The sequence below is a fragment of the Colobus angolensis genome, unplaced genomic scaffold, assembly GCF_000951035.1.
Source record: "Colobus angolensis palliatus isolate OR3802 unplaced genomic scaffold, Cang.pa_1.0 Scaffold165, whole genome shotgun sequence".
NCBI lineage: Eukaryota > Metazoa > Chordata > Mammalia > Primates > Cercopithecidae > Colobus > Colobus angolensis.
In genome coordinates, this window is record NW_012114766.1 from 523,524 (window position 1) to 545,220 (window position 21,697).

At 46.2% G+C, this 21,697-nt stretch overlaps 1 protein-coding gene across 1 annotated transcript in view; it reads right to left on the bottom strand.

The window, feature by feature from the left end:
• The window catches only part of ERICH1 (glutamate-rich 1), a 61,728-nt gene that overhangs the window by 31,733 nt on the left and 8,298 nt on the right, over positions 1–21,697 (bottom strand). Inside the window, exon 2 of the mRNA XM_011937535.1 lies at positions 12,575–12,721. Coding sequence (XP_011792925.1) covers positions 12,575–12,721 — 147 coding nt within the window. The remainder of the gene's footprint in view (positions 1–12,574; positions 12,722–21,697) is intronic.

Consider the following 21,697-nt stretch of genomic DNA (forward strand, 5'->3'; position numbering starts at 1 on the left):
AAAAAAAAAAAAGAAAGAAAAAAAAAAAGAAAAGAAAAGGCAATCCATGAGAAAAGGTGTTTGCTGGGCTTTGGAGCATCTAAAGAACCCCAGAAATTGGTAAGACAAGCCCCGCAGAAACATGGGCAAAGGCAGATGGTCAGGAGGCGTGAAAGGCTGTCCAGTTTCGTTAGCTGGATAACGTGCACTGAATAAGAAACAGAAACCTCACACTCAATTAGTGAGACTGCGAACACCTGGATTAACCGGGCCCTGGAGAAACAAGAATGCAGGGAGAGTCAAGTAGGCACACAGTGGCACAGCTGCTTCAAAGACAAGCTGGGAATCTGTCCCTCCATTGAAATGTACAACCAACACCTCTCTAGGCACACACCCCAGGGAAACTCCCCAAGTGCAGACACACAAAGACAGAGAAAGATGCCAGAAACCATAGGAGCAGGCACCTCCCACTTCCAGCCAAGACAGAAAAGACTTGAACAGACACTTATAAGAAGAAATGCAAATGGACAATAAGCACAATCGAAAGCAAAACATGAAAGAGGCCGGACGGTGCAGTCCGTGCTGCAGGATTCACTCTCACCACACTCAGCACCAGGTTCTGTGACAGGGGACGGTCACGACTCAGCAGGAGGGTTTGCATCTTGTGTGGGGGCAACACTGGTGCCCGCAGCTAACGGCCAAGACCCGCCAAAGTGGACCCTTTCGGCCCGCACAGCCTTGGTGATGGACGCAGAGGGGCAGGGCGGAAGCCAGAACGCAGGAGCGAGAGCTGAACACCCAAGGAACCAGGCGGAAGCCTGTCTCAGTCCTTGCTGCTGACGGTAGCAGTGGGTGTCCTACTCAGGCCAGGTACCCCACAGGCCTGGGGTCAGCTGAAGGAGGGCCCAAGAAGCTGCAGAGAGCTGGAGGCCCAGAACTGCCCACAGCACCCAGGCAGGCAGCAAGTCTGCAACAATGCACATGAGCTGCGTGAGCTTCCACTCCCAGGAGCTGGAAACTAAAAGAGCTTACATCCACCTTCCGAGTTTCAGGCAGAAGAGCCTCCCGTGGCCCCCCGTAACCAGGAACATTCAGGGAGGGAACTGTGGGAACCGCAGTTCGGCACAGCCAAGTAGACAGAAATGAACCCATCCTATCTGTTAATGGCACGTCAGTAAGATACAGATGAAGGTGCAGGACAGAACAAATGCACACACCTCATCCTCCTCCCAAGGCCCCACCAAAATGAGAGTAAGTGGGTTTGCAACACACAGAGGACAAAGGAAGGATAGATGAAAAAAATACAGTGTTGGAAGGTGAAAAGTAGACAGGATACTGAATCCTACAATGGCAGCCGAAACACATCAGACATGAGACCTGCTCCAGTGGGGCTGCCAGGGAGCCTGGAAGTGGGGAGGAAAAGGGGTGCAGGCAGGCTGTGGAAGCCTCCCCACCACCGGTGGGAGACCAGAACTCACTCTCTGCAATGGCCAGGTCTGGCCCCCGGGAGCCTCCGACACCACAACTGAAGGCGAAGACCCCGTAAGATAAACAGGGAGGGAGAACCTGTCCACAGAGAGTGTGGGAGACCCTTCTTCTCCTCCTTCCCGCTCCAACTCTGAGATGCAATGACAGAAATGAAGGGTGCAGCAGGAAGGGTGGAAGATGAAGTTTGAGAAAATCTCCCAGAAAGTGGCCTTAAACCACTAAACCATAAAAAAATCAGAGAGAAGATGTAAGAAAAAAAGGGAATCTATTGGGAGACTCAATGTCTGAATGACAGGAATTCTGTAAAATGAAGATTGAAAGCAAAGAGCAGGAAATAATCAAGGAAACAAGAGAGCGGCACACGTTCCCAGACCACGGAGGCCACGACAGATAAAAACAGACCACGCTCAAGACCTCAGCATCAAGCTCCACCACATGAAGGCCAGAAGCAAAACCGCAAACTGCCGCGAGGGAGGAAAACCGCTCGTAGCCAAAGGAATCGAGAACCAGAACAGCAACTGCCTTCTCCAGCGACACTGGAGGTTAAAAGTCTTAAAGTGTGAGAGACAATTATTTAGCTCAGAATTCTACACCCCAAGAAACAAATTTTAAGTACAAGAATTAAGGTACACGTGACTTTCAAGATCTCTAAAATATTTATCTCCCAAAAACCATTTTTCAGGAAGTTACTAGGGAATGTGTTTCAACAAAATGGAAGCAAACCCAAGAAATGAAAAGACTGAGGCCCAGGATAGCAAAGGAAGCCCCTGGGAGAGGCGAGACGGGGAGTTACAGCAAGGACTTGGGGGCGGCCCATGCTTGGGGGTGCAACAGTCTGGAAGAGGCCACGAAATTCGAAGAAGCTCACTGAGCCCTGAATGTGTCTGACCATAGAACAAGGACAGGGAGGTGCGGGGAGAAATTAGTACTATTAAGTATTTAGGAGAAAATGCAAAAATCTAAGAAAACTATTAACTCTACTAAAGCTCCGCTCACGCCACTAAAGGTTTCACAAAATGGAATAATCATATGTTACGTGACTCAGCAAGAAACTGTATTTACGGAGACATAAACATGTAAACAATACTGATGTACAAACATTTTCAAAAAATTATATTGGAAGGACAGCAGTTGTAAAAAATATGCATCCATGGTGGGGGAAGGTGCTAAAAAAAAAAGGAAATCCTTAGTTTCCAAAGTCAATACATAAGATTTAATCCTCTCCTTCCCTGCCAAAAAAGAAGAAGAAAACAGGAAGCAACAGTGTAAGTGTGTGACTCTGAAACGGGGGTAGTTTACCCCAGAGCAGCCGCTGCAGAGCTGGAGGGTGTGTGACTGGAGTGATGGGCAGAACACTGCTGTTTTTAATAATAATTCCTGGAGAATTATTTGAATCTAAAATATATGCAACATATAACTGACAACTTAAAAATAAAGTTCAATATGGGCTCTTCAGTGAAAGAAATTTACCGAAATGCGCACACCCTGGATATTTTGGTTATTGACAAATCAGTCTTATCTTTGGGACAAATGGAATTATCAACACTCTTCTAGAACCAAAGAAACAGATCGTGTAACGTGAATATCAATCAACTGGTTCAATCATCGCCATAATGACCATGCTTTGTCCTAACTGTACAAGAACATTTTCCTGAGTCTCACGCCCAAGGATGGAAGTGGGCACTGATCCTCATCCGGCTGCCTCCTGTCCCTCACAGCGCACCACTCGGCCCAGCCCTGATATCCAGCAGGCCTCCTCCTGCACGTGCATCTCAACGGACCCTGCGCGATGGCCCGTGCAGAAGTGACCCACGGTTCTTACCTTTTTTGTTGTGATTTCATCATTTTGCCCCTGGCCAAGACTTCTCTTTTTCCAGGTGCAAGTAAATTATAACATTTTTCCTTTAACATTTCCAAGGCATAGCACTTCAAAAAATATGCTGCTCTTTCATGATTTAAACAAAAAAAAAAAAAATCGAGAAACTGGCATAGAAGGGAACTTCTTCAACATGATAAAGGCCATGTATGAAACCCACAGCTAACATCATACAGGATGGTGAAAACGGGGATGCTTCCTCCTCAAGATCGGGAATGAGACCAGGATTCCCACTCGTGGCACTTTTTGTCAACATCATAGTACAACTTCTAGCCAGGGCAATTAGTCAACAACAACAACAACAAAAGGAAGCAAAGGGCATCCAGACAAGACAGGGAAAAATACAACTATCTTTACTCACCAAGGAAAAAGTAAAACTACCTGAAATCACAGATGACAGCACCTTGCACCGAGATGCACCACACAAGACGCTGGTGAAGGGCTGGCTGCATGTGGGATGGCAGAGCCTCAAGATAACGCAGACCCTGAAGATGGTAACACCGCACTTTCCGTACCTCTTTAATGTCTGGATACATGAACACTCACCATCGTGTTACAGCACAGGCATGTACTGACCGGGCAAGCAGCCTGGGAGCAACAGGCTGTGCCATACAGCCCAGGCCTGCAGCCGGCTCCACCATCTCCTGTGTGTAAGCAGACTTTGCTCACACAACAATGGAATCCTTTAAGGATGCATTTGTTGGAACGCATTATCATTGTTAAGTGATGTGTGACTGTATATAGAAAACCCTAAGGAATCCACAACAAAATTGTAAGAGCTAATAAACTAGTTCGGCAAAACTGCAGGATATAAGGTCAATGCACAAAATCCCTTGCATTTTCACACACAAACACCGAACATTCCCAAAAGAAAACAAAGAAGAAAGCAATTCCACTAAACAATAGCACTAAAAAGAATAAAATACTTTGGAATAAACTTTTTAAAAAAGGGTAAAACTTTTCTATGTCCTGGAAGTACTGGAAGGAAAAATATAAAAAAAGATAAGGCCAGGCGCAGTGGCTCACACCTGTAATCCCAGCACTTTGGAAGGCCAAGGCAGGCAGATCACCTGAGGTTGGGAGTTCGAGACCAGCCTGACCAACACGGAGAAACTCCATCTCTACTAAAAAAATACAAAAAAAAATTTAGCTGGGCGTGGTGGCACATGCCTGTAATCCCAGCTACTTGGGAGGCTGAGGCTGGAGAATCACTTGAACCCGGGAGGTGGAGGTTGTGGTGAGCCAAGATCATGCCATTGTACAGTAGCCTGGGCGACAAGAGTGAAACTCCGTCTCAAAAAAAAAAAAAAGAAACTGCAGTCTGAAAACTACAAAATATGGTTGAGAGAAATTAAAGAGGACTTAATTGAATAAAAAGACATCATAAAGTTAGGGACCGGACAACGTAATATTTTAAGAAAACAATACTGCCCAGTGTTCTACAAACTCGTGCAATACCCATCAAAACTTCAAATTATTTTTTTTTTTTTGCAGAAATTGACATGCAGATCCTAAAATTAATACCGAATTGCAAGAGACCCTGAGTCTTGAAAAAGAACAAAGTAGAGGGACCCACACTTCTCAATTCAAAACTTAGTACACAGCTACAGCAGTCAAAACAAGATGGTGGATGGTACAGACACGGGATGGACATAAATCAACGGAATAGAATTGAGAGTCCAGAAATAAACCCCACATCTGTGGCCAACTGATTTTTTTTTTTAGACGGAGTCTTACTCTGTCACCCAGGCTGGAGTGCAGTGGTGTGATCTTGGCTGACTGAAACCTCTGCCTCCCGGGTTCAAGTGATTCTCCTACCTCAGCCTCCCAAGCAGCTGGGACTACAGGCTCCTGCCACCATGCTTGACTAATTTTTGTATTTTTAGTAGAGACAGGGTTTCACCACGTTGGCCAAGGCTGGTCTCGAATTCCTGACCTCAAGTGATCCACCCACCTCAGCCTCCCAAAGTGCTGGGATTACAGGTGTGAGCCACCACACCCGGCTGCCAACTGATTTTCAAAGAGTGCTAAGTCTACTTGATGGGGAAATGATGTCTTCCACAAATGGTGTTATGACAATTGGATACCCACATGCAAAGGAAGGAAGTTGGAGCTCTACCTCACACCATACATAAACATCAGCTGAAAATGGATCAAAGACCCACAAATCAGTGCTAAAACTATAAAACTCTTAGAAGAAAACCTAGGCATAAATCTTTGTGACTTTTGATTAGGCAATGATGTCTTAAATATGATATAAAAATCAAAGGCAACAAAAGAAAAAAATAGATAAATTGAACTTTATCAAAATTAAAAACTTTGGGGCTTTAAAGGACCCCATTGAGAAAATAACTCATGGTATGGAAGAAAATATCTGCAAATCAAGTATCTGATGAGGACTCAGTATGGAGAATGTACAACCAACTCCTACAACTCAGCAACAGAAAGACAATCCAATTAAAACTGGGCGAAGGATGTAAACAGATAGTTCTCTAAAGAAGATATACAAAAGGACAACACGCAGGAAAAGATGCTCAACATCCTCAGTCATCGGAAAAATGCAAAACCACAATGAGATACCAGTTCACACTTACAAGGGTGGCTATTATCTAAAAAAAAAAAAAAAAAAAAAAGAAGTGTTAGTGAGCATGTAACATAGAGAAACGAGAACCTTTATACAATGCTGGTGGGCACGTAACATGGTTCAGCTGCTGTGGAAGAGTCCAGCCGTTCCTGAAAAAAATAAACTTGGAGTTAAAACTTGACCCTGCATTTCCACTCCTAAGTATAAACTCAAGAGAATCGAAAACATACGTCCACGCCAGGCCACACAAAAACATGTGCGTGGATTCTCACAGCAACATGACTGACAATAGCTAAAAAGGAGAAGCAACCGAACGTTCATCAACTGATGAATGGAGAAACACAATGTGGCCCATCCACACAATGCAATATCAGCCTTAAAAAAGCAAGTGAGTTCTGACCCATGCTACAACAGAAATGACCCTTTAAAAAATTATGCTACATGAAAAAACCCAGACACAAAGGGTCATACGTTGTATGATTCCATTTATATGACATGCTCAGAACAGATAGATCTATAAAGAAAACAGATTACTGGTTTCCAGAGGCTAGAGGGAGTGGGGAACGGGGGGTGAGTGGTTAAGGGATAAGGAGTTTTGTTTTTTGTTTTTTTTTTTTTTTTGAGACAGGGTCTCACTGTGTTGCCTAAGCTGGAGTGCAGTGGCACAATCTTGGCTCACTGAAGTCTTGACTTCTCAGGCTCAAGTGACCCTCCCACCTCAGCCTCCTGAGTACCTGGGACTATAGGTGCACATCACCATACCTGGCTAATTTTTGTACTTTTTGGTAGAGACAGGGGACTCGCCATGTTGCCCAGGTTGGTCTCCAACTCCTAGGCACCCACCTTGGCCTCCCAAAGTGCTGGGGTAATAGGGTGAGCCACTGTGCCTGGCCAAGGTGTTTCTTTTTGGTGTAGTAAGAATTTTCTAGAATTAGATGCTGGTAATGGAATGGTTGTACAACAGTGTCAATATACTAAAAAGCACTAAATTGTATACTTTGAATTGGTTAATTTGAAATGGTAAATTTTAGGCTACCTTTCTGGGGTGCAGCCTTATCTATCTCGTCCTTGTGACACGACCTCATCATCACAAATTCCCTTTTAAGCCAGGGCCAAGTGGTTTTGGTTGCTTTAATTTAAGGGTCTAAACTGTCCAGGGAACTCACCCAAGGACATTAGACTTGATAGACCAGAGTGTGAACCCTCTGAAATCACATGGGAGACCATGCCACCAAGGGAACCAAAGCAGGGGCGGCGTCTGCACGCTCACCCTGGCAGGGTCCTCCCTCAAGGGCCATAGTCTGTTTTTCTGGGGTGTGCCCACCCGTCCTGACTCTGCGCTGGCACCTCCACCTGGACATGGCTCCAACGGTTCAGCAAAAGGCTTGTGTACCCGACCTTCTCATTTGCTCCCTGGAAAAACAATTTTTTACCCTGTGAGACTAGGTCAACTCACATCAGTATTTTGACTTTTAATTCAACATCTGCGTATTAAACAGTATCTTACAAATGCCACTGAAACGGAGTGGTTGAATGCTGAAGCTCTGTGAAAACATGTCACCCAAAGGATCACCAACAACTTCAAAGGCCAAGTGCTTTGTCAGAATCACAACGGACCAGCCAGTTACAAATCAGAACTCTTTCAACACCAACTTGAAATAATCATTCTGACACTGTAAGCTTCCCATACGCCACTGCTGCATGAGTGCATAACTTAGTAAAATAAAACAGGAACAGTGATGCGAAGAATTGTCTCCTGACAATTCCAGAGAGAAAAGGAGGTCTGGAAGTGTTTATTTTTAAATAGTGATTTTAAAAGTGAAAAGCCAATCACTTTAGGCAAGAAATATATCTTCTAGAAGGAAACTGGCCTGGAATTTACAGATATTATTTTTTCACTTAGAAATGATCCATCATCCATCCATGCATACAGCTTCAACTGCCCCACGTAATTTCATCTTCCTACCACCAGATACATTATTGGTGAACGATCACCTTTAAAACTTTGTTAGGTTACAGCAAAGAAAAAGCAAATCGACCCTAAAAATACAATTTTAGAAAAGATTAAAAATGTTGGTTCAGTAAAATTCAGAGAAAAACAGGAAATGTTAGGGACGGCCTGCTCCTTGTAAGGCATGACAGTGCACGTGCTCACCATTACCATCACCATGAGAGTCGTACGTTGTTATCATCAATAAACTGACGCCGACACACTGTTGCCACCCCAGTCTGCAGTTTACATTGCGGTTCACTCTCGTACATCCTGAGTTGGAGCAAATGCAGCATGAGATGCGCCCACCATGGCGGCATCGTACAGGGCGGTTTCGCCGTCCTGCAAGTCCTCTGCGCTCCACCTGCTCCTCCCAGTCCCCGGCAGCCACTGATCTTCCCAGGGTCTCCTTGATTCTGCTTTTCCACAGTGTTACAGAGTTGGAATCACAGTGTGTGGCCTTTGCAGATTGGCTTCTGTCACTCAGCAATAAGCGTTCAAGGTCCCGTCGTGTTTTTCACGGCTTGATTGTTCATTTGTTTTTCGCCCTGAATAATTTTCCGTTGTCGGGATGCACCACAATTTGCTTATTCATTCACTTACTGAAGGACATCTTCGTTGCTTCCAAGTTTTGGCAGTTATGAATAAAGCTGCTATCGACATCCATGTGCAGGTTTATTGACGTTTTCCATCTATTTGGATAAATGAAAAGGGGCATAACTGCTGGATCATACAGGTAAGAATATGTTTAGTTGTGTAAGAAACTACCAAACTGTCTTCCAAAGTGGCTGCCCTGTTTTGCATTCCCACCTGCAGTGATGAAAGTTCCTGTGCCTCCAGCATTTGGTGGTGTCAGTTCTGGATTTTGTCCACTCTAGTAGGTGTGTAATGGTGTCTCATTGTCTTGATATGCATTTCCCTGATGACATACGATGTGAAACATCTTTACATAGGATTATTTGCACCATATTTTCCTTGGTGAGGTCCACATCTTTGGCCCATTTTCTTAAGTTTAAGAATTCTTGAAACATTTTGAATAACAGTCCTTTGTCAGATACGTCTTTTGAAAATATTTTCTCTAAGTCTGTGGCCTGTCTCTTCACTCTCTTGACAGTGTCATTTGCAGAACAGAAGATTTTAATTTTAATGATGTCCAAGTTATCAACTGGACATCTACTAATCAATTCTTTCTTTGACTGATCAAGCCTTTGGTGTTGTAGCTAAAAAGTCACTGCCGAACCCAAGGGCACCTAGATTGCCTCCCATATTATCTTCTAAGAGTTTATAGTTTTGCATTTTACACTTCAGTCTAAGATCGTTTTTTTTTTTTGTTTTGAGATGGAGTCTTGCTCTGTAGCCCAGGCTAGAGTGCAGTAGCACCATCTCAGCTCACTGCAACCTCTGCCTCCCGGGTTCAAGCGATTCTTCTGTCTCAGCCTCCCGAGTAGCTGGGACTACAGGTGTGTGCCACCCCACCCAGCTGATCTTTGGATTTTTAGTAGAGATGGGGTTTCAACGTGTTAGTGAGGATGGTCTTGATCTCTTCACCTCGTGATCTGCCTGCCTCGGCCTCCCAAAGTGCTGGAATTATAGGCGTGAGCCACCGCACCCGGACCAGATCCATTTTTAACAAGATTTTTTTTGTAAAAGATTTAAGGTCTGTGTCCATATTTTTATGCATGTGGATGTCTAGTTGTGCCAGCACTATTTGTTTAAAAGACCATTCACTGAATAGCCTTTGCTCCTTTATCAAATGACCTAAGTCAGTAGTATTTATGTGGGTCTATTTCTGTACTCTCTATTCTGTCCCATTAATCTATGTGTCTACTCTTTTGCCAACAATACACTGTCTTGATTACTGTAGATTTATGGTAAGTAAGTCTTGAAGTCAGGTAATGCCAGTCCTTTGATTTTATTTTTCTCCTTTAATATTCTGCTGGCTATTTTTAGTCTTTTGCTTCTACATCTAAACTTTAGAATCAGTTTATCAATATTCACAAAATAACTTGCTGGGATATTAATCAGGATTGTATTGAATGTGTACATCAAGTTAGGAAGAATGAGTATCTCTATAATATTGAGTCTTCCTATCCAGGAACATGGAGTATCTCCTCAATTTTTAGTCTTCTTTGATTTCTTTCATCAGAATTCTACAGTTTCTTCATATAGCTGCTGTACACATTTGTTAGATTTACACCAAAATATGTTATTATGGGGGGAGGGTGATGGTAATATAAATGATACTGTGTTTTGTTTTGTTTTTTTGACGGAGTCTTGCTCTGTCGCCCAGGCTGGAGTGCAGTAGCACAATCTCGGCACACTGTAAACTCTGCCTCCCGGATTCAAGTGATTCTCCTGCCTCAGGATCCTGAGTAGCTGGGATTATAGGTGTGCGCTACCATGCCTGGCTAATTTTTTGTATTTTTAGTAGAGACAGGGTTTCACTGTGTTAGCCAGGATGGTCTCAATCTCCTGACCTTGTGATCCTCCTGCCTTGGCCTCTCAAAGTGCTGGGTTCCAGTTGTTCTTTGCTGACACATAGGAAAGCAGTTGACTTCTGTGTTGTATTAACCTTGTATCATACAACCCCACTACAATCCTTTATTAGTTCCAGAAGTCTTTTTTGTTGCTTCTGTCAGATTTTCATTACCTGCGTTTTCTTTAAAAACTTCGTTATGCTGATTGAAAAAGCAAGAACATTTCTAACAGGCACAATGGACAGTGCATTAGCTTTCTAGGGCTACCATTACCAAGCCCCATGGACTGAGTGAACTCAACAACAGACATTTGTTCTCTCACAGCCTGGAAGACTGGAAGGCCAAGGTCATGGTCTCAGCAGGGCTGGTTTTGGACCTTGGCTTGCAAATGCTGTTTTCTCTGTTGTCACAGGGTCAAGCCTCTGTACGTATGCGTGTCCTGATCTCGTCTTCTAATATCGACACCAGTAATATTGGATTAGAGCACACCCTGACGACTTCACTGACCCTTAATCAACTTCAGGACCCCATCTCCAAATACAGTCACATTCTGAAGTACGGGGGGTTAGGGCTTCAATTTACAAATTTTCTGGTGGCGGTTGTGGGGAGGGGCAATTCAGCCTTTAACAGGTATATTCTTTAAAAGGTAAAAATATGCCCAACAGCAGTCACTTACTCCTTAATTGGAATGTTATCCTACTACACTGGGAGCTTGTACCATTTGAAAACATTAAGCCATATGGGAAAAATGCAGAAAGGAACATGGAATACATGGATTTGTCCCACAGGAAAAGCATGCTTAGTGTAACCCCGTATCTAGGAGACATGAAGGAAATCTTTTCCTTCTCACTTGTCTTCAATCCTGGACCAGAATGGTGTCCGTGGCACTCATCACATCGCAGGTTAGACAGGATTTCTGAGGGGGCCTGGAAATGGAATCACCACACAGAATATTACGTCTGTGGGAAAACGTGTTCACAATCAACGGAGATCTGATCTGTGGGGCTGGAAGGTGATCTGTGGGATGACAAGGACTGCCTGTTGAGATCCCATTGAGCGGCTCCATTATAAGGTGTGTGAAAACCAGAGACCGTGCAGCTCTCAGAAACACAAATGCATGGCGAACAAATGCCCAGTGAGAGACCACCGCTAAAGAAACACGAACGAGATCCCCAGAAATGGCACCCAGGAACCCATGTCTGGCTTTACGGACTTATGTGTTTACTGCGGAACAGAATGGACCCGCCCATATGTGCTGCACCCAGGTGGTGTTCTCCTGCATCTCTCAGCGGGATGTGCTGCACACGAGCGGTCTATTCCCGTGTCTCTCGGTGGGATGTGTTGCACCCAGGTGGTCTCTTCCCGCATTTCTCAGTGAGATGCGCCACACACAAGTGGTCTAATCCCATGTCTCTCAGTGGGATGTGCTCCACCCAGGTGGAGTCTTCACGCGTCTCTCAGTATGATGTGCCACACACAGGTGGTCTATTCCTGTGTCTCTCAGTGGGATGTGCTGCACCCAGGTGGTCTCTTCCTGCATCTCTCAGTGTGATGTGCTCCACCCAGGTGGTCTCTTCCCGTGTCTCTCAGTAGGACATGCCGCACACAGGTGGTCTCTTCCCGTGTTTCTCAGTGGGGGTCTCTCACAGTCTCACAAGTGAGTGGAGCTGCACTGCAGGGATCAGAGCTGATGGGACCCTCATGGTGGATGTTCCTGCAGCCACCAAGAGCTTACGTGGGACTGTCATGGGACAGATGTCTGCCAAAGACCACAGGACAAGAACATCAGAAGCCTGTCCCTGAGTGAGTACAAGCTAACAGGGTCAAGGAGGCCACCACAGTGACTGGAGACACAGTGTTGTGGTGGGGAAGGCGCCTGTTTTCCTCAGAAGACAGGAAGGCTGGGCCAAACCCAAGTTATAGTCCAAATGGCATCTTCAGAGCACACGAGTAAATGACCCCAAAAAGGCAGCACCCTGACCTGGCCTTGGCTGGGGTCCACAGGGGCCTTGGCAGAGCTTGTGTGGACAGTGATGCCTGCCCTGCCCACCTGCTGCAGGCCCTGTGCACATCTGCAGACAGAAGCCCAAGGCCCAGAAGATACATTCTCCAGGGCAAGTGATGATGACAGAGGTTAACTTCAGTCCCTGAGACCCACCCACATCTGCAGACAACCTCACCTGTCAAAGGCTGAGCATGTTTCCGACTCACTTTCTCAGAGGTCACTTTTGTTGGTGGATTTTGGACAGCCAGCGTCTGGGGTTCCCTCTTTCCTTGGCCACTTGGAACACGAGGAAAAAGTCTCTGCAGCACCTTCTCAACAAACACTGTATGGACAACCGATGAAAACAAAAGGAAGAAAAGGAACCAGTTATGCAGTTTACTGAATCACACATGCCTTTTACTCTACACAAACAAACACATCCTGAAAGCACCAGTGGAGACCCAAGTCCCCGGTCCTCGCACCCTGGGCACTGCACACCAGGATCCCCCAGACTCTGCCCCTCAGAGAAACTCCTGAGGCTGACCCTAGAGGACCCCCCACCATCCTGCCATCAACTGACCCTCTCCACAGGGCATCACCCTGAGTCCAGTAGGCTGTGCACTGCCGGCAGGTGCTACCTCTGGCTCCAGGTCGCTTGGTTCCTCCCTGTGAGGTTGAGGCACATGCAGGCCGTGACCCCTGTCAGTGGGGCTGTGGTCCTGGGTGGATGGTGTCAGTGGCCCACAGCACCTGGAGCCAGGTGTGTGAATGGAGCAGGTGTGGGGGGCCCTCAGGCAGGGCAGGCACCACCCCACACCCTCTGGGAACCCATGGTCTGCACTCTCTCCCTTAAACTGAACGTGTCAACAACTGCGACTGGGGAGAATTCCGTGCACCTGATGTGGTTTAGCCACTAAACAGAGATTCTTTAGTTTGCTTGTTTTTGTTTACATTGTTTAAACTGTGAGGACAAACTGTCATAATGAATAAATATTTCTGCCCTGAGTTAAGTGTGGTTAATGAACAGCCATTGATCTCAAAATAGCATAGTGGATAAGGTGTGGGGAAAAGTTAATGAAATGAATTCTTTTAACCTCATAAAATTTAGAAAAAAGACAGCTGCTCTGGAATAACCAAAAGTCGCACAGCAGAAATCAGCACTCCTGACACAAGTACCTGGTGCCTTTAGGAACAGGGAGGCAGGGACTTGGCCTGACTGGAGGCATGCAGGGATGTCATGGGCTCCCTGAGAGGAGATGCTGGGGGTGGCTTCTAGGCGAGGCAGGGAGGCTCCATGGCCCTACATGGGGACACTGTAGCTGAAGGCACAAACCCTTCCTAATTCTGGCCTCTTGGACAAACACGTGGTAGAAATCACCTTCCTACAGGCCCCGCTGTAAAGAACACTGTGTGGGTTTCCACGCAACGCTCACCAGAACTACCCGTGTCCTCCGTGGACGGACCATGAAAGCCCTGAGCACAGAGCTCAGTGGAAGTGGGTCGTAGTGTGATCATGAACACGGGGGCTGTCACCTGGGACTCTGCACCTCCACGGCTCCCAACAAGTGAGCGCAAAGGCTCCTTTTGCTGGGAGGAAATGACCTCCGGTTAAGTGGAAAACCTGAACTGAAACAATGTGATCCCTAAGCCCCCAGGGTCTTCACGAGGTCCTGGCAATGAGAGGGTCCCCATACGCTAATTTTTGAATATGACGCACAAGTGCTCTAGCACAGGACACCTCAAAAGCTCCTGCTGGCCGTGGTGAGCGGGTCTCACCCCTACAGAAAGGGCCTCAAGCACACCTGCCCGGAGGAGACACCTTGGCTCTCAGGGAGCAACAGGCGGTCTGTGAAATGCTTCTAAAAATGTACTGCAGTGCTCCCAGGTATGTTCAAAAGAAGGTTCCAAGACTTCAGATGCAAATCCAATTGTCACATTTCCTTTAAATGTCAAAGAAGAAAATGTCCTATGCCAGATGACCGACCTGGTGATGAGCAGAGGAGATGGTGGGCAGATAAGATGAGCTTTATCCAACATCTTCACAAACCAGAACAAATTCGAAGACAAAACCGTAACCAGCCACCCAATTCTGCAAACAAGGACAGGGCGCTCAGAGCTAAAGCCTTGCTGGGCCTGGGGCAGCCAACGCGGACATGTGGCTGAAGTCGTCTCCCTAGGCCCAGCTGCCTGCCAGTGTCTGGAGCTAGGAAAATGCTACGGAGAAATCCCAGGCAATGGTCAGAGCCAGGCAATGCTGCAGAACGCCTGAAGCTAGGCAGGCACAAGACAGTCCCAGGGAGTGGGGCAGGCCCTGACTAAACAGCCACCACCAGGAGACATTGGGCCCAACCAAGCATCAGATGACAGAGTTTGTGGAAACAAGGCAGCTGATCCCAAAGAAAATGGCAGAACACACCAGGGTGCGGGTCGGAACGCACTGAGTCTGACCCCAGGTAACAGTCTTTCAAGTTTTCCTGAGGCAGATTTCTGAGCTAAAAGCAACATAAGAATGTGCCTAAAAAAAAAAGATAGGTAGGGAGCATTTTCACTGAATTCCATCCAGTGCCTGCAATAAATTACATATATAGCCCAAGTAACAGTGGTTCTCTAACAATACTGTTAAATTCCATGTTTCAAATGAAAACATCTGATATAGGTGTACAGTACATTCAGAATTTTTATAAAAATTCCAAAATGGAAGTAGAAGGTGGGAACAATCTAAAGTCAGTTGGCTTTAAATTCAGAGTGACAGCTGGCAGGGGTTTCTCAGGGATAACTGACAGGGCAGAGGCCACCCTGGGAGTCACAGGCTCCGCCTTCTGTAACAGTCACTTCCTCTCGGAAGAGATTTACGTGATTCCAGCTGGCCCAGCGCGCCGGGCCCACAGAACCCCAAGGCCTCTGGGTCTTCTGCCTCTAGGATTTCTGCAATTCCCCTGCAAGCCTGCTGAGGCGCCGCACGAACAGATTCAGGAAGGGTGGTTCCCAGAACCATGCAGACCGGGGGGGTCCAGGCCACATGCCGAGGCCCCAACGCCCTCCTAAGGAGCTTCCCCATAGACCACCTAGGCAGGTCCTGGACTCACTTCTCACCGGGAGCCCAGGGCCTGGGGCCACTGCCAGGGCTGAGAGCCTGACCCTCGGGGCTTTGCCACATGAAAGCCCCAGGCCTGGCAAGGCTCAGGGAGGCTGTTTCAATGTGAAAACTTGGGTTTCTGCCCCACCCCAGCCTTGGCTGTGTGAGCCCTCATCCAACAGTGGGCTCCCGCATCGACCAGACTCCGATCCTGCCCCATCCACCCTCGAGGCCTCACTTTCCTCCCATTTTCCTCGTCCTCCACCGTTGTGACATCTCTTGCAGCAGTTATGTTTTGGAATTGCTGTAACTTGGGTCCAGTGTTCTCAGGGTGACACTGAGGTCATTCACTTCTGCAGAACTGCAGATGGGCGCTGGCGCCCACAACCGGCTGGGATGCTTCTCTTCGCTGACGCCCTCGGTCGCCCGCAGGTGCTGTGAGGTCTGCTGGATTTCTCCTGGCCAAGCGACTCTCTTTCCTTTAGAACCAACAAACACCGTGGAGAAGACACCTCGGGACTAGATCCTTTTCCTCCTCAATCTCACCCACTAATTCTGGCATCTGCTGGTGGGTCCTGCCGGCAAAAGACGTGGCTGTGGGCTCCTCAGTGGCTTCCATTCCTCACTCCTTCGGTGTTTATCACACAGAATTCTGTACCGAAGAACTGCCCGCATTTGCACATGTATTGAGTTATTACCTTTGTGTTATGTAACACCTAAAAGACTCGTAGATGTTTCATTTGTTCCAAAAACCATCGCCCTGTACTGCCCACATATACTTTGTTGCTCAAATAGTCCCGGCACTGGCCACAAGGTCTGCCGCAGTGTGGATCCAACGCCCTCCAGCGTGGACCTGGCGCCCTCAAGCCCACCTGGCCCTCCCATGAGCACACAAGGCCCTGCAAGGTACCACAGGCTCATCTTGTGTTTCCTCTGCCTAGGCCTGGAACCAGCCTCTTCTCCAAGGAGCCCAATATTTAGAAAGCAGGACGGGGCCCTAGGCGTGCACCTTGCTCCTCTTGTCTTCTGAACGCAAAATCTCATCACGCCAGTCCTTGAAAATCACCGACTACTCTGCACAAATGAGGCCTTGGAGGAAGAGGAATGTCCTGGACACCCTCAAAGACAAATGAGATGTCCGAGAGGTAAATGCAGGCCACACAGACATGACCAACGGCAGGACGCCGAGGTGCCCACAAGGAAGGACGAGGACACACACCCGCACCATGCCAGCGTCACCCACGGACATGACCGAAGGCAGAATGCTGAGGTGCCCACGAGGAAGGATGAGGATGCATGCTCGCACCGTGCCAGTGTCAGCCACAGACACACAGGATGACAAAGCTGATATCTGGGATAATAAATCAGGATGCCAGGAAGAGCATGCAACTACTTAAGAATGCAGGAAAACAGGCTGCTTAAAATCTTAAGCAAATAATACAATTTAAATATAGAAGTTTAGTCCTTCACAGTTTTCACATGGAGGGTGGGAATGAGAAGAGGGCCGTAGGGATTTGGATGTGCTAATTCACGACGGTCAACACATCAAGATCTGTACAGTTTACAGCCATGGGAAAGACAACGTCCCTTTTCAAATTCAAACTTGAGCATGGTTGTCCAAAAAAAACTAAAGCAAAAAGAACACCTTTTGGTAGCCTAAGCTAAACTGGTTTAAGTATCTCATGAAACCTGTGGCTGAAGGGCCTCCATCTTGCACCGCTGTTCTAGAACCTCGTGAAGGAAAACATCTTTCCCGGTGGCCCACATGCTCCTGGAGGTCACCGTGTCTGCTCCATCGCTGGAATGAGCCTGAAGCCATGCTGGCCCCCGCTGCTTCTGGTAAAAGCCTTGTTACAGAAAAGGCGAGTGTGTCCCTCACCATAATGCTTCACTGACAGGAGTTACAGCATGATTTTGATATTAAATATCGACAAAGGCCGGTTTTGTGTCATATTATGCATGACCAATGAATTATTCATGAAGCGTCCTGTAAACAGGCACAAAAACAGATGATCTCAAAGAGATGCCAAAATGGGTATCTCATTATAAAGTGGGAGATTTTGTCTTCAACAAGAATTTTAATAAATCTTAACCCAGTTTAATACAAATATCCCGGTATCTAAAAATAACTTTGCTGACAATTACACATGTCTAAATATTTGCAGCTGCTAAAATATAAATCATAAAGTATTTTTTAAAAAAATACTTTTAACTTTTTAAAATCAGTTTTTAAAAGAGCAAAGTTTAAAAAGCAAAATTAAATATTAATAATTATTTTCCACCAGCTAATATTGCTGGCAGATGCATAGACGAGTGTCACTTCCTCCCAGCCCCGGAGAGGAGAGGATGGAGGCTGGGGCTGGGAGAAACCTCACGGACACGGTGCCACTTTGGGTTTAGCGCCTGAGCTGACAAGCGCCGAGTGTGCAGCCCCCACACACCTGGCCCAGGCACTCAGGGCCTTTAACACCAGTGCTCACACTGTTTATTTACACAGAAATCATCAGCTGTTTTAGACCAAAACCACATTACATGGCACTGATGCCCTTGCTGGTTCTTGGAATCATCGGAGGAATGACATGAGGACCCCACGAACTGCTGGTGGTTTCCTGCAGATCTGGACCTGATTTTGTAAACACAGCCTGTCTTCCAATGGGCCAGCTCTACTTGGTGACTAATACCAAAAGCAGAACATAAATGAAAGGTTTTTTTCCCTCCAGAATAACCAGAACACAGTGAAGCATTTGTCATTTTTGGTTTGTTGAAATGCTCCTTTTTGATCTAATGTGTTTTTACCTAAGTGTGTGTATGTCTATGAGCTACAGATGGAGGCTGAAAAAAAATCAAGTTAGAGGTTAAAAGCCTCTTTTCTGTTTAATTTACAACGTGTTGAAAACAAAAGAACCCACAAAAACAGCGCTGGACCAGCTGGTACGGCAGGAGCTCCCGGAGCCCTCGATGCTGTGTGGCCCAAACGAAAGTGCCTCATGGTCACAACGACTCCATGTCTGCCAGAAGCCTGAGGCTGGTTCTGTTTGCCTTCCCACACCTCATCAACGTGCTCCGCTTCCAGCAGCAAGAGCAAGTTTTAACTTGAAACTCTAGTGCCATCAAAAAGCAATCACCAGAAAATAAAAAGGCAGAGGACTGAGTGTTTAATGCCAATCGAAAAAAATAACCTGCAGGAAAACAAATAAATCACCAAGGCCAAGCAATCAGCACTGAGAAATGAGAGACACAACAACAAAAGGCCAAGGCCCAGAAAAACACCCCGTCAGAAATTCACATGCCGCAACACCCAGCAGAAATGAGTCCCTTTCACGGGGGAATTAAGTCACTTTGGTATAATCCTCAGAAAGGACTGCTGCCTACACTTGCTATCTCAAGTCAAAGACGTAGCCAAATACCAATAAAATCCTTCAGTAAAGTGTTCTTTGGAAATTAGACACTTAGAAAAAACTGTAAACATATGTATCTCACAAAGAAAGTTTGACCCTGGAAGTGAACCTATTCAATTCTCAACTCTTCCTAAACGCAGTTGCTGAATTTAAAACCGAATAGTTGGGTATGAAACTCTTAGTGCTGGAAGATATTAGAAATAATGATCATTCATGATTCTCTAAAATTTCAAAAGTTTTGCTATCACCCTTATAAACTGGTGTCTCTTGCGAAAAGTGTGACTTTCAGAGAAAATACGTGCACAGCTTATTTGGGGATGTGAAGAATGAGATCAGTTCGAAAGGACCTATTTCAAAATGCGGATGCTCAGGAGAAGCTGTAAAACCGACAGGACCACACGCTTATTCACTAAAATAAGAGAGACCACAAATATTCATGAGTGACTTTACAATGTGAAGTCACTGGAGGAGAAAACACACTGATGTGGTTTGACTGTGTCCCCTCTAAATCCCACGTGACATGTGAGCTCCAGTGTTGAAGGGGGGCCTGCTGGGAGGTGTCTGGGCCATGGGGGCAGATCTCGTGAGAATGGCTTGGTGCCCACCTCATGGTGATGAGCTCTTGGAGATCTGGCTGCTTAAGAGGCTGGGACCTCCACCTTCTCCTGCTCTCCTTCTCTCCTTAGGACACTGGCTCCCCTCTGCCTTCCCCAAGGGCGGCAGCTTCACGAGGAGACCTCACCAGAAGTGGGTGCTGGCGCCATGCTCCCTGTACAGCCTGCGGAGCCATGAGCCCAGTAAACCTCTTTTCTTTATAAATTACTCAGCCTCAGGCATTCTTTTACAGCAATGCAGAACAGACTAATACTCATAGAGAATAAAATCGGTTTATAACATTCCTTTTTAGTTTCCACTTAACAGATTTACAAACGGAAAAGTGATTAGATTTTCAAACAAGAGTCAGCAGGCTTCTAACATCATATTTAAATGAAAAACTGCTATGGAAAACAAGACTGGAGATAACCATTGTAGAAATTTCCACCATAGCCGGCTTGGAGGTGCTTGCTGCCTGCCTCCTTTACCTGTCATATTACAGAATAATCATTGTAGAAATTTCCACCATGGCCAGCTTGGAGGTGCTTGCTCCCTGCCTCTTTCACCTGTCATATTACAGAAATCTCCCAAAATATTTCCACTAAAACCACAAAACACACACAAACCACATTATTTCATCAGTTTAGAAAAAATATAAAAATTCTGCTCTCAGTGAACGGCAGCTCTAGCTGATCTTTTTCCTTCTACATCTGCCTGTCTCATTGTAATAAGCATTTTAAATTTAACATTTATCAGGATTATTGCATTTTTTGAAAATATGATAGTTTGAATTTTCTTTTTTCAGTAAAAACTATGTTTAAATGCCTGCTAAAAATATGCTGGCCCAGTCACAGCTTTCTTTAAAACAATAATCCCGGTGGGATTTTTTTTTTTTTTCATTTTATCCCTGTAATGAGGCAAGGTATTTAGCCTTTGACTATAATCTAGAAATAAAGGAATAAACTGGTAATAGAATTATATCACTTCACAAGAAAGAAAAGTTCAGTATGTTAATTCAACGAGTAGTAGATTCTTGAGGAGTTTCGTAACAGAATGACAAATGGGAAAATAACTGGCTACCATTTAAGCAAAAGTAGGCAAGCTCTGAAATATCAAAAAGAAAGAACAAAAACAAGCGCTCGACATCAAACCAGAAATAACCCTTGAATAGGACGTCACTAGAACCCCCCGCCATGACCGATCTGACGTGGGATTCTCACGGAGGAGGTGAAAATACACCAGATCATCATTTTCTACGGAAACTCTAACCTTTGAACAAAGAAGAAAGCCGGGCACCTGTAGGCCAGCTACTCAGGACGCTCTGTCAGGAGGATGACTTGAGAACCAGCCTGGACAACATAGTGAGATCCGATCTCTACAAATAAAAAAGGAGAAGAAAGGAAATATTCCACGCAAACTTTGTCCAGAGTTTTCCTTGTAGTTTTTTAACCAGCATCTGTCACATCATGAAGCGCTCACAAACATCTTTTGCCTTCACGGGCGGCTGCAACAGTTTTCATTCAGCAACTGGCAAAAACCCAGCGGGGTGCAGAGCAGCCCAGGGGCTTCCGGAGAGGCTGGCACTGCCCAGACAGGGCACGACCCTCTGGCAGCCCACTCAGTTCTCGGAGTTGTTTTCTCACCGAAACAAGGCTGGGCTAAAACATGCTTAGAGGTCACTAGGAAGGCAATTCATCAAGTTGCCTGATGAAAATCAGGAGACACCAGATAAACTATAGCTTTTACTCCAACATTTTTATTTTTTCCAGTTTCATTACACATTGGCTTTTTCATCAGATAGGTCTTGAATTCAGCCCAAAGAACTTACAACCCATAAGGGATTCCACACCGACAAGCCCCGTGTTGTTTGCACGGGCAGGTTGCGCTCACTGAGGAACGCTATCAAGGATGTGGAATCCAGAACCCGGGAAGCAGCTGTACCTCCTGCACCGACACCGCCTTGCCTGGAGCACCAGTGAACCACGGCTGCCCCACTGTGGCCTCCTGGAACCCACTTCTTCCCTGCGCCAGCCAAGAAGGTCCATGTGGTACTTTTTGGGTGCTGTGGTTTCTCATCCCATGCCCTGATGCAGTGACGCCTCCTAAACTGCTCCCCCACCGTCCAGCTTCCGGATCTGCTCCCCCCCTCCGGCTTCCGTACCTGCTTCCCCCTCCAGCTTCCGTACCTGCTCCCCCCTCCGGCTTCCGTACCTGCTCCCCCCTCCGGCTTCCGTACCTTCTCCCCCTTCAA